The sequence below is a fragment of the Haliaeetus albicilla genome, chromosome 19 (assembly GCF_947461875.1).
Source record: "Haliaeetus albicilla chromosome 19, bHalAlb1.1, whole genome shotgun sequence".
NCBI lineage: Eukaryota > Metazoa > Chordata > Aves > Accipitriformes > Accipitridae > Haliaeetus > Haliaeetus albicilla.
The window spans coordinates 21,123,990-21,135,878 of record NC_091501.1 but is presented as its reverse complement, the minus strand read 5'-3'; the positions used below and the strand labels follow the sequence as shown (position 1 = coordinate 21,135,878).

The following is an 11,889-nucleotide window of genomic DNA, read 5'->3' as shown; positions in this document are numbered from 1 at the left end:
CACTCTCAGAAGAGGGCAGGGGCAGAAGTCTCAGGTGTTTTAGCTCTGGGCAGGACTCCTAACCTCCAGCCTCTTTCCTCTCCCCTTCTGTTACTGAGAAATACTGGGAAAGGATTTGGATGCAAAAAAAGGATTCAGGCAAAACAAGAGCCAGAGAAGCACATCTTTCTAGTTTAAAAACTCCTAAGGAATAAGTAGTAAGGGAATTTAGTAAGGTGATATGATATGCATGGAGGCTGAGCAAAACAGTAATTTCCACTAGAATAAAACAGCAAATCCAGGCTGTATGCTAGCCAGAAAGGTTGCAGGGCAGAAGTTGGGGACATTCCAGGATGTAGTCCCAGGCTGTGATAAAGGAGTAAGAATGAGAAGACCTACAGGGTAAGGTAAAATCCAAACCAGATACTTAGTTCTATAGTTTTTATTTTAAAAACAAGAAACAACCACATTAATAAGGATATAAAACCCATCCAAAATACTTACAATGCTGTTACAGAAAAAAGAAAATAACAAAGAGATACCACGTGAGAAAGACCTACACATTTCGGTCCAAGCCACCACACATCTCTGATGCAAAGTATGGAATGCTCTTATGCACAGCTGTAGGGGGAATTTCCTAACATACAGATGCCCATGTAGAAATATCACATCTGGAAGTGCTGGAGGGTCAAAGGAAGGGCACAGAAATCTGTATAACTGAGCCAAAATATCAAAGTTGGAAAAGAAGTCTTATATAAGACTTCTGAGAATAAATAGCTGGCATGGAAGCCTGATAGAAAGCTAGGGAAAACTGGATGTAATGGGATTGCATTGTGCAAACCTAGAGTATTTCAAATGAAGTCACAGGAAGTATTTCATAGCAGCAAATTTTACTGATCTTTGCAACCGTTTCTCATTAGGGAAGGTAAAAATGTCATCACTCTAGTTACTGAAAATGCCAGATACACACCCCCAGACTATACATCAATGGGAACTTCTCTGACCTGCTCTGAAGCAGTGTGTTGTCAAGAAAGCTTGGGCTATTCATGCTACGACAATTTTGCTGTCATTCCTGCCTTTGAGCCTTTCTTCCTTTCACCCACCTTGGAATCTGTGGGCCTGCCTCTCTTCTAGGATATCCAGTGACGAACTCCAGCATGAGTTTGCAGGTAGACCCGAGTTTGTTCAGGTCTGAAGATCTTAAGAGCAGGAATTTAAACTGGACCTACCTCTGTGCTACCTTTAGACAGCTTATGCAGCTCGGGACAGACACGGGCCTGGAGTTTCTCTTGAAGGGGCGCTGCAAGTCAGTGAAGCAAAGCTGCCACCCCTTGATTTCAAGTATACCATATGTGCTACTTTTTGCCTTCCTGAACTGAACTGTGCTAGCCTGGCAGCAAGGGTAGGTGTATACATGCTCTTGATTGCCTAGCAGTATGACAAGCAGGGAAACCAATATTTACTGATGTACAATTACTGTCTGCCATATCCCTTTTAACAGAGGCACTATTACAGAGCTGTACACATCTACACAGCATGCTGCACACTGCTGAGCATCACGACATCATGCAAGATCTTCCAGAGAGGACGCATGGGGCAAAAAACATTTGGACTGCCACCAACCAGTGCACTGAGCACTACAAACCTTCCATGCTGCTAAGCTAGCAAGTTCCAGTAGCTCTGGTCTCTAGTCCTGCACCTCCACCTTTATGAACTTACACATGCCATAACTGACCATGCCCGTGTCCAGAAGGGTCATGCTACATGCCTCTGTCTAATATTTATAACAATTGCTAAGAAAATACAGCTCTGGAAAATAATTTTTATCCTCATGCACCTTTAAATAACAACCTGCAAATTTCAGATTTTCAGACCTACTAGAGTACAGCAGAGAAGCCAAAAAAATAAAATTAAGAGAAGGCAGGAAAAGTTACCTTCTGGATTGCAATCACCACCCTCAACCATCCCATAGAATGCTTAACCATGACTAAAAGTATAAACTAACAACACCCATTTGTTGCAATGCCACACTTTCCAATCAACAATATTTAAAATTGCCACCCCAAAAATCCCAAACAACAGAGATTTTGGTGGACAAACAAGCATACCTCTTCTCACTAGTACACAATTGTTTGAATTTCTTTCCAGAGGGCACAAATAATTTAAGTGATGTGCACAATTGGCTCTGTTGTACATACCATCCAAAAGGCCCAATCTCCTGTCCAGATCCACTTTTCTCCTTTACAGTCTTATTGCACCTCAAGTCTACAGCATCTTTTGTTACAACAGCTATTTCTCTTAAACATCTTCAATTTCATTATCTGTACATTTTTGTACACCATTAAAAAAATAAATATTTACAAAGTGACATACAAATAAATAAACTTAAGTAAAAGTATGCTTTCAGTCTGTCTATACAAAAAATAAAAGAGCAGGAAAAAATATGCATGTAACTTGGTCCCCTTTTTCCTGAGGCTGAAAAAAGTGCACACTGGATAGGAAAAAGCAAGGAGATGGCTTTTTGGTAGGCTTGTTAAATTCCAGTGTAACACTGCACACACACACACAGTAGACTCAAAGGGCCGGGGACTTGTTTAGTGGGTCACTTCAACTCACTACAAAAATAGTAGTTAGATTCAAATATGTGACAGTCACTGCGTGCATAAATGTTAACCCCAAATAGCAATTATAGGTGAGAAAAGCAAAAATATTGCCAGCTCTTCTCTCTTCTCCTGATGTTTGTGACAGGGAAGATGAGATTACTTTTGCAAGTGCCAGGTGCCTTCCAGTACTTGAAAATGGGATCACCCATATCAGATTTGCTTAATGCTGGTAAGCCTGGCAGAATGGGCAAGTATGTGGGTGCAAAGAAGAAAATAGCAGCAATTGAGGGGGAGGGAAAAAATGTCCCAGTTCTCATTGTTTTCTTTGCTCATTCCTTTAATGACTCTTCAAACATGTAAGAGTCGAAGAAGGGGTGTGTTGTGAATCTTAGGCAACTTCTTTGTCAGGTTGTATGCTGTTCAGCTCCACCATGGGGTTCTTCTCTACAGGTGATGAGGGGCTGGCTTCTCCTCGTCCTTCAAAGCCCCTGGAGATGTCTTCAAAAGTCCTGCCCTTGGTCTCCGGCACTTTGAAGAACGTAAAGATAAAGAAGATGACCAGGAAAACAAGGAAGATGAGGAAGACGTAGGAGCCACACAGTTTCTGCAGGGAAGAGAAAAGCACAAGGTTTTAATTTGAAAAGCTCATAAACCTAAATGCAAGGTCGTTTGCTGTTGACAGGTCAAAATTCTAACACCTTCCTCCAACAGTGCCCTTAATTTCATTTAAAGAAAATGCTCTGTTGAGAAAAAGTGGGTTCCTGTGGGCTTCTGAAACACTTTAATGTTCCTAGGGGTGGAAAAAAATTGAGGCTTTTAAAAGGGAAAGCCTTGATGTGCTAATTAAGATGGCTCTTCCAACTATTTGTAAGCTACAAGCAGTTAAGGCAGAATATAAAAGTGAGCTGCAACACTCTTAACCTTCAGTAACAATCAGAACACAGAATCAGGGGCCTCTGGAAGACTGACCAGCCCTCTGCTCAAAGCAGGGACAACTTCAAGGAGAGATCAGGTTGTTAAGGGTCATACAGTCATGTTTTGAAGTCTCCAAGGGTGGAGATTCTGCAACCACTCTGGACACCTATTCCAATGCTGCAGCACTCTCACAGTGCTTTGCAAACTGGGTCCTTACCTCTGCATAGGGGAAGAGCATTCCCACCAAGAAATTAGAGGTCCAGTTGGAACAACCAGCCACTGCCATGGCTGCAGGCCGTGGGCCCTGGCTGAAGAGTTCTGCCACGATGAACCAGGGGATAGGGCCAGGGCCAATCTCAAAGAGAGCCACAAAGCCAAAAGTGGCAATGATGCTGATGTATCTGATCCACGCCACAGTGTCCTGCAAGAGAACAAAACATGATCAGCTGCAATTTGAGGCAAACATGGCACAGCACAATACCATCTCCCATGTCACAACTTTCTCAGCTGCACTGTGAACACTGTGGCACAGTTTCACAGTTAGGAAGTTGTGCTCTCTGCCACACACTCAGCTCTAGCCCCAGGTGTACCTGCCAGCAGGGCAAGGCAGATGTATAGTCTTATATAGGTCCCTGCTGGGGTCAGCCTAGACAAGAACACTAATTACTCACCTTCAGAGCTAAAGCGATGGTCATCAGAACAGCACACACAGCCATGCCACCCAAACCAAATAAATGGAGGGTCCTGCGCCCTGCACGCTCCACCAGGAACAGCTGGAAACATGGCAGAAGGAGAAAAAGAAATCCATGACTTCAGCAGCAAGAGCAGAAGAGGTTCCCTTGCTCAGTGTGCCCTGCACCTTTCTTTTATCTGCCTGTAGTCCTCAGTGCCAGTGGTGATCTCGGTGCAGGTCACTGGGCTGCTCCATCCTTAGTACAACTTTCTCCTCTCTGGTTCTTGCTACTGCCTTCTCTCATCATTCTTTTCCCCCATGCACTCCTTTTCACCCTCCCTTTCTTCTAAAAGGATAACAATAGGTTCTTCTCCCCTCCTCTCCTGACACAATGCGTTTAATGCATTCTTTTCTTTGCTCTTATAGGCCATTGCCTAGCCCAATGCTTTGCCATAGCCTGGCTGCTTGTCTTCAGTCACACCTCCCAGAAAAGCCCAGGCAGAGGTTATCTCTCACCATAAGGCCCTGTTCCACTTACCGACACAACAGTGAAGATGGTGTTTACCACGCCAGCTCCAATAGTGGCATACACAGGCTGTGTGATACCAGCTCTTTCAAAAATCCCTGTAGAGTAATAGAATACCTGGGAAGAGAAGCAAAATTTTGACACTGTCAGGATTCCAGTGTTTGAGAACGTGTCCCTCATTCTCTGCCTAATGGCTTGCAGGCCCAGCAGGGAGTTTCTAAGAAGCACTGAGCAGTATAAAACAGTATGCTTCCAGTCAAGGTTCATTCACTTTGTGCAAGGCCGCAATGTCTTGCCAGGGTGTGCGGGGGGGGAAGTGAAAGGCAGTATAATCTCCACCTTTCATCTTAGCAATCTCTGCAGTATCACAAAACAGTGACCTCCAGTCAAGGCGCAAACAGGTTTTTGGAAGCACAGTTCTCTCAACATTAGTAGCAAGTGCAAGTGTAGCCAGAGATAAGGGAGGCCCAGCAGATAGGACAGGAAGATAACTCACAGCATTGATGCCCGAGAGCTGTTGGGAGAGCTGCAGCATGATGGCAATGATAATGGCTTGACGGTAGTTTGGAGAACGGAAGAGCTCTGGCACAGTTGCCTTCTTTTCCTGGGACATTTTAGCACTCTCTTCTTTCATCTCCAGGATGTCTTGAGACACATCCTGCGTACCACGGAGCTTCTGGAGAACTGGAGGGAGGAATCAAAAATGCCAGGTATAACACACGCAAGACCAGTAGGTTCCCCCATCCTGCCATTTCAGGGAGGGCACACTGGGAAGACTGGACCACCTGCCAGTCCGTGTTTGGGCCTGCTGGGTGGGAAAGACCAAGACTCTACATGCAGCCTTGCTCATCTTTTCAACCCAGAGGTTGGGGTGCTGTGGTCAGCGTGGAAACCAGGCCCAGGTCCTGCTCATGTTGCTTGATCTCAAAACTTACATTTGATCCCTAATTCTGTTCACACGTTTGCCAGAGCTGACTCCAGCCCTCTGCGGTAGGAAAGGGAAACACCCTCCAAGCTCCTTGTTAAATGTCAGCCTATTTCCTGCCTTTCAGGAGGAGCCGACAAAGCTGCAGTGGCTGGCCCTGCTACATCCCACCAGGCCAGGTGCCACTCCTCACACCTTAATCCCACCTGGAGCCTCTGTTGGGATGCCAGGTTTCCCACACTTCCTGGCACCGGTGCACCCTGAAGGATGGGAGGGCAGGCTTGGTGCCCGCCGGGAGTCACACCCTGATCCACCACAGGCTCCAGAGTCAGTTCTGGCTTCCCACTCAAGTTCAGTGCAGGCAGGGAGCCAGAAGACAGCCCTGCCCCTTCAGAGATGAGTTCTCACCTGCTTGCGCTTTCTCTTCCTCCATCTTGTTGATCAATAGGAAACGGGGGCTCTCAGGGCAGAAAAGGAGAGCCACGCACTGCAGGATTGCTGGGAGAATCGTGAACCCCAAAAGCAGTGGCCAAAGTGCTTCAGTCCCCATGATTCCCTCCAGGCCAAAGATCTACACCAAGAATTGGAGAGAAATATAGTGATTGAAATACTCCACAATTCCTCACCTCCACCCCAGTGGGTATGACAGGGCCACATACTGTAGCACCTCACCACCCCTCCCAGCCCTCCGTTCCCCTGAGGGCAGGATCAGGTTGTGTCAAGCTTACCTGGGCCACCAGGATGCCCACAACAATGCCCAGCTGATTGAGGGTGCCAAAGGCTCCACGGAGGCTGGTGGGCGAGACTTCACTGATGTACATGGGCACAAAACCAGTGCAGAGACCACAGAAGAGGCCAATAACAAAGCGGCCAATAATCAGCATCTCCACTGCCTTTGCCATCTTGGAGAAGGCCATGAGAGTGCCACCAGCGAAGGCCAAGATGTTCACCAGTAGCATGGAGTTCCTCCTGCCAGGGTAAAAATGTCAAGACTGAGCTTAAACTGGCAAATACAGTAGGAAAATCACTGGGAGAAGGGTAAACCTACCCATGACGCCCCATCTCAGGGCAGGAGGAGAACAGAGTAATTCCCATTCAGCTCCTGCCTTGGCCTGCAACCCTTTCTTTTTGCAGCCCACATATTCTTGCTTCCTCCTCAGCCTCCTCCTCCTCCTCCCTTCCTCTCAACAGTCCCTTGTAGAAGGGAAAAATTTCCCAATGGCTTGAACCCTTCTTCCCAACTTACCTGCCAAACCTGTTGACGAACAGGCTGACTGAGAAGGAGCCAATCATACCTCCTACCGAGAAGATGGCCACAGAAAGGGACCACAGAGAGGTGAGGAGCTCTGGGGAGACAACCTCCCCGCTCCGTTCTGATAGGGTTCTGTTGAAGAAGCTACGGATGATCTGCAAGAGAAACCAGATGGGGACAGAGTTACAATCCAGTGGGAGGCATTTTGCACTGGGGAGAGGGGAGACTGCTTCTGAGGTCTTCCTTCTGTTTTCAGGTATTCAAGAAGCAAGGATAGACCCCAAAAAATTCAGTAGGCAGCAACAACTCATACAAGGGGAAGATGAGGGTGCAGAAAGAGGAACTTTCAGTAGACAGGTAGCAGTATGGCAAGGGAGAGGTTGCTTCACTAAACATGGGGGTGTGGGCCAGTGTTCATTAAGGAAAACAGGCTCATCTTCTGGATGATGTGAGTCACTCGTGGTGCTTGGGAGGGAGCGTGAGACAGTTGGGAGTGAGAGGGAGCAAGAAAACATGACCAGAGAATGGAAGGGAACATTTCTGGCAATACCAGAACTCTGGTGGCAGGGACAGGCTTTCTGGCATGGAAATGGTTTAAGAGACACAAAGTTTCACTTCATTTACAGAATACTGAAAAACTGCAGTATTATGTAAAACAATACTTCAGTGCCCCATGGGGATGCGACAGGGCTGTGCTGCTGATCTCTGGGGCATCCCCTTTGATAATGAGGGAAAGAAATTCTGCAAGGGCTGAGGAGGACATGGCCTCAGTGTCTGCCCCCACTAGACGGCAGCAGGACATTAGCTAGGGAGGATCGCCCCCCCCCCCCTTCCCACCCCCGGTGATGTGACATCTATTCCCGGAGACGGGGTGGATGTGGTATTGGTGACTCAGTTCCTGAGAGAGAGGAACCGTCTTATAGTTACAAGGAAACCACATTTCTCATTTTCTTCATCTCTTCTCTTCTTTCTTAGGCTACAGTCATGAGATGATTTGATCAGAGTGCCCCACTCACAACCCTTTTACAAGCACTGAATCCACACTTAACACAAGGAAGGAATAAACAAATAAAATAAAGAAGGCTGAGATGGTCCCTGAGATAAACTAAACTAGAGCAACTGTAATCCCTACGAACCCTCAACTGTTTTCTGCATGCTGCTCTCTACATTCCTTCTGCCATGGCTGGATTATTCTGACCCAAAACTGAAGTGGCTCGCATTCCTCCACGCACCAAACATAGACCTACCAGGAAATGGCAGATGGAGGCCTCCTGCCCCCTCAGCAGTCCTAATTAAGAGAATTAACCTCTGCTTGCTCTCTCTCCTCCGCAAAACTTTGCCCCTCCTCTCCATTGTTGTAGTTATGGGGGGGTTTTGAATGTCTTCTTGACTTCATCAACCAGAACCAAATTACTAGCTGCCTGGGAGACAGCTCTTCTCCTTTATACACCTTTGTTTTCCCATCAGCCCCTCACTCATACCAGCTCTCCAACTCATTCTCCCTCTCACCTTCTCCGGAGCATTGATGACACCAGTGTTGTACCCAAACTGGAGAGATCCAATGGCAGCAATGGAAACAGCATAAATAAGGGGTGCTGTGATTTTCTGTGGAAAAAGAAAATTATTTAGTTAATTTGGTTACTCATGCTTTCTACACAACCCAAGTTTCTCTTCAGCATAAACGGCAGCTACAGCTCATAGGTGCCATGCACAAGTGTGCCAAGGGCAGGTAACGGGCTTTTATCCAGCAAGGGTGGGTACCAGTAACAGAGACCCCAGAAAGGGAGATGCAACTGTACAGCTGGAAAAAGTTCTGTGACTGGAAGTAGGAGGGCCTGTCAGGACCTCCCCTTTATTATCTCCTGACCTGCACCAACTATTCTCAGCTCATTAGTAATGAATACACCGGCTGCATTAGTGGCTGTTATTTTGGGTTGATCTGCTTTACAGAAAAGCTTTTGTTGATCTCTGGCATGTCATGAAACAAGGGTCTAACTCTTCCCTGTGCCAGCTGACAAGTTCCCATAAATCGAGTCTCAAATCTGCCCACGAGCTATACTGGCAGCCACTCCTAGCAGTTAAAACATGCATTCTTCAGCATCAGGACTGTTTTTCCCAGGCTAGAGCTTCCCAACCCTGCCCCAGGGCACCTGGCACGACAGGAGGCAGCACCAGTGCTGCCAACCTTCCCGCTTATTTCTCTTGAAGCTGTGGTAATACTTGGTATTTTAAATGAAGCACAGTCCCTGGAATTTGAGTATATGTGAATCTCTGTTTATTAAAATAAAAACTGCTGAGCCCTCAGAGCTATAGAGGAAGCTTGAAGGTCCAACATCAGAAGACCCACAGAGAAAATTAAGTGTCAGTGAAAAGCATCTGACATTTTCTAAGTTTTTAAAGCTTGTGGCATTTAAACCAGCTCTGTGTTAGGGAGGCGTGGGGGAGCAGGTGACTCAGGAGCTGGCACTTAGACAGCCAGTGCTTGACTTGGTACAATTTGGAAAGATCATGTTTCTGTCTCGGGAGGGACTGGAAGCTTTTCCAAAAATATTAACAGTCTTTTTTCCAAGACTATCCAATTATCGTCCTAAGGCTGGCAGAGGAGAGAAGAGTACTCTGTGGGGCCTACTGTCACAGCTCTTCCAGTCTCTCATTTTCCAGCTCAGCTCCAGGGGCAGTGGTTCCCAAGACTGTCCAAAATTTTTGCCAATAACCTTCTGCCAGTGCTCATACCACCTTTTCCAATCTTTCAAGCCAAGGATGTAGGTGCCTCTGGCCTGCACAACCCTCATGCAGCTGCTAGTTAGGCCCCAGTAAACAGAAAGTAGGGAAATTACTCTCAGGCATGGTTTCCCCCACCTACATCATGTAAATGTCTCAGGCTGCCGAGGTTAGTGATGGGGACAAAGGGGACAAGATCCTTTTCTTGCCAGGGCAGATGATTCCCGGGGTAGCATTCACACCCTAGGCGATCTAGGCCTTCTCCTCCCTGCCACCCTGCGACCCCCCCCCCCCACTTTTGTCGCAAGGAAATTTGGCACAGAACCACAAGGACACAGCTCTTTCAAAGCACCTGGATGCCTGTAAAAGGACATTAAGACATCTAAGCACTTTCAGGACTCCAGGCCAGGTCGTCCCTAGTCAGCACGTATAGCTAAAGCCGAGGACAAAACCCAGCTCTCCACATTTTCAACACAGTGACTCAACACAAGAGCATCCTTCCCCCCACCCAGGGCTCGGCTTTGTCATGGCTTGCAGTAGTCACAGCTGGCCTTTTTCTTCTGGGTGCAGCAGGGACCATAGGGTACCTGCTTTGTGGGTACCCCCTTTGTGGGTACCCCTTACCTCCACTGTACATACATAAGCTATAAGGAGGTTAGTTCTACCCTCTTTCATACTCCCTTCTCCGGGCTATAGCTCCGTTGCCTGCTATTCATCTCCTACCACCTCGACATCACATGGCCTGACCCATCCCTTCCAGTGAGCCAGACCACGACCTAATGTATGGATCATTTGTTACTGCTGGAAGGGCCTCACTTCCCAAAAGGCAAACAGGGAGCTCAGAAATAGTACAGCTACACCCACCCTACCCAAAGGCTCAAGGCTGAGGTCTATACACCAGCAAGGAATTCAAGCCACCACTGGTCCCTCCGACCACAGGCATCACTAGCGTTCATTATCCAGGAGATGCTTCCCACCATCACCACCACCACCACCCCCCCTCCCTTCACCGTCTGGACCCTCACAGCAGCACAACTTGTTGAGCCCAGCCAAAGCGGCCTCCCAGCCCTCCTCTGAGCGACCTTGACCAGAAGCTCTCCTTCCCTCTGCCTCATCTCCTCGCACTACCCGCACCTCCCAGCAATATGGCGGTGAGGGCCCCGGGGCCCCCCTGATTCTGCCGTTCCTCTGTAACTGTAATCCCCTGGCATCCAGCCCCGGGTTCAGCTGGATGTTTGCTGTCCGTCTTCCCTCACGCCCGCCCGCTTTTCCCCCTTGATGCATTCAAACACGGGCAGTCATTAGCTCACTCCGCTCGTGCTGCAGATGAACTACGGTACCGAGAACGGCTCCGTCCCCGGCTCCCCAACGGAGAAAAGGGGAAAGGATACGCTGCTTTGCTGTCTTCTTCGAATTTAAAAATACCATTCTCATAAACCGTACCACCGCCACAAAGAAAAAAAGGGGGCTTTAACGCCCCTTTTAGCATCACGAAGCCTGGGACAAACGAGCGCTGCCCTGCCAGCAAAATAAACCGCGTGATCAATACAGCAAAATACAGATAGCATCATGTGGATCATCAGGCCACACGCACGAAAACAAATCAATCTTCCGATCCGTAACAACCAGCCCCTCCCGAACAGAGGGTGTGTGGTCGTCGCCCACCCCCCATCCCCATTACCCCCCCCCCCCCCAGCCGGGGCTTTTCCCGAGCCACCCGCCGAAGGACCGGCCGGCACCACCACCGCATCCATCTTCACTACGACCAACAGACACGGAGGCGGCGATGAATCCCGACCACCCGTCAGTCGCGACAACCACCAACACCGTCCCCAATCCCCGGCCCTCCGCCGAAGCGCCCGGGGAGCCGAGCCGACCCCCTGGCACCGAGGAGGAGGAAGAAATCCGCCCTCCCTCCTTCTCTCCTTCCCTCCCCTACCTTCTTGGCATCCATCGTCGGCGGCGAACGGCGAACGACTGGCGACCAACGGCTGCCGGCCAACAGCTGCCGCTCCTCCCGCCTAACGGAACCCGCGAGGAAGAGGAGGCGGCGGCCCTGGCTTTATGGCCTCCGTTAACGGGTGGGAGGGGCCGGGGAGGAGCTCCCGGGCCTCCCGTAATTGTCCCTAAAAACCCAAAAAAAGCTGTACCAGAGAGTCCTGTGAGCTCACACCCGCTTTCTGACTTAACACTGACATCATCAGGCTGCGTGCAGAGCAGCCGGGCCACCATGGTTGTGCGGCGGGGGGGGGGGGCAGGGCGCTTGTCACGCACAAGCCCGGAGGAGAAGCTTTT

General features: G+C 48.7%; 1 protein-coding gene across 1 annotated transcript; it reads right to left on the bottom strand.

Annotated features, from left to right (window-relative positions):
* Positions 1 to 406: 406 nt before the first annotated feature.
* LOC104315559 (solute carrier family 2, facilitated glucose transporter member 3) lies at positions 407 to 11,644 on the bottom strand. Its single transcript, XM_069806733.1, has 10 exons — positions 11,534 to 11,644; positions 8,383 to 8,478; positions 6,868 to 7,028; positions 6,350 to 6,590; positions 6,030 to 6,192; positions 5,193 to 5,380; positions 4,709 to 4,813; positions 4,169 to 4,270; positions 3,715 to 3,918; positions 407 to 3,186 (listed from the first exon to the last, which is right to left on the bottom strand). The coding sequence occupies exons 1-10, from the start codon at positions 11,546 to 11,548 to the stop codon at positions 2,971 to 2,973; spliced, it is 1,491 nt and encodes a 496-aa protein (XP_069662834.1). The 5' UTR covers positions 11,549 to 11,644; the 3' UTR covers positions 407 to 2,970.
* Between the last annotated feature and the right edge of the window lie 245 nt (positions 11,645 to 11,889).

Bases quoted from the DNA above. Each gene is read 5' to 3' on its own strand.
- LOC104315559 (XM_069806733.1), bottom strand. The intron at 6,193-6,349 runs GTAAGCTTGACA...TTCTTGGTGTAG, and splicing joins TGGGCATCCTGGTGGCCCAG to ATCTTTGGCCTGGAGGGAAT. The intron at 4,814-5,192 runs GTGAGTTATCTT...TTCTCTTCCCAG, and splicing joins AGCTCTCGGGCATCAATGCT to GTATTCTATTACTCTACAGG.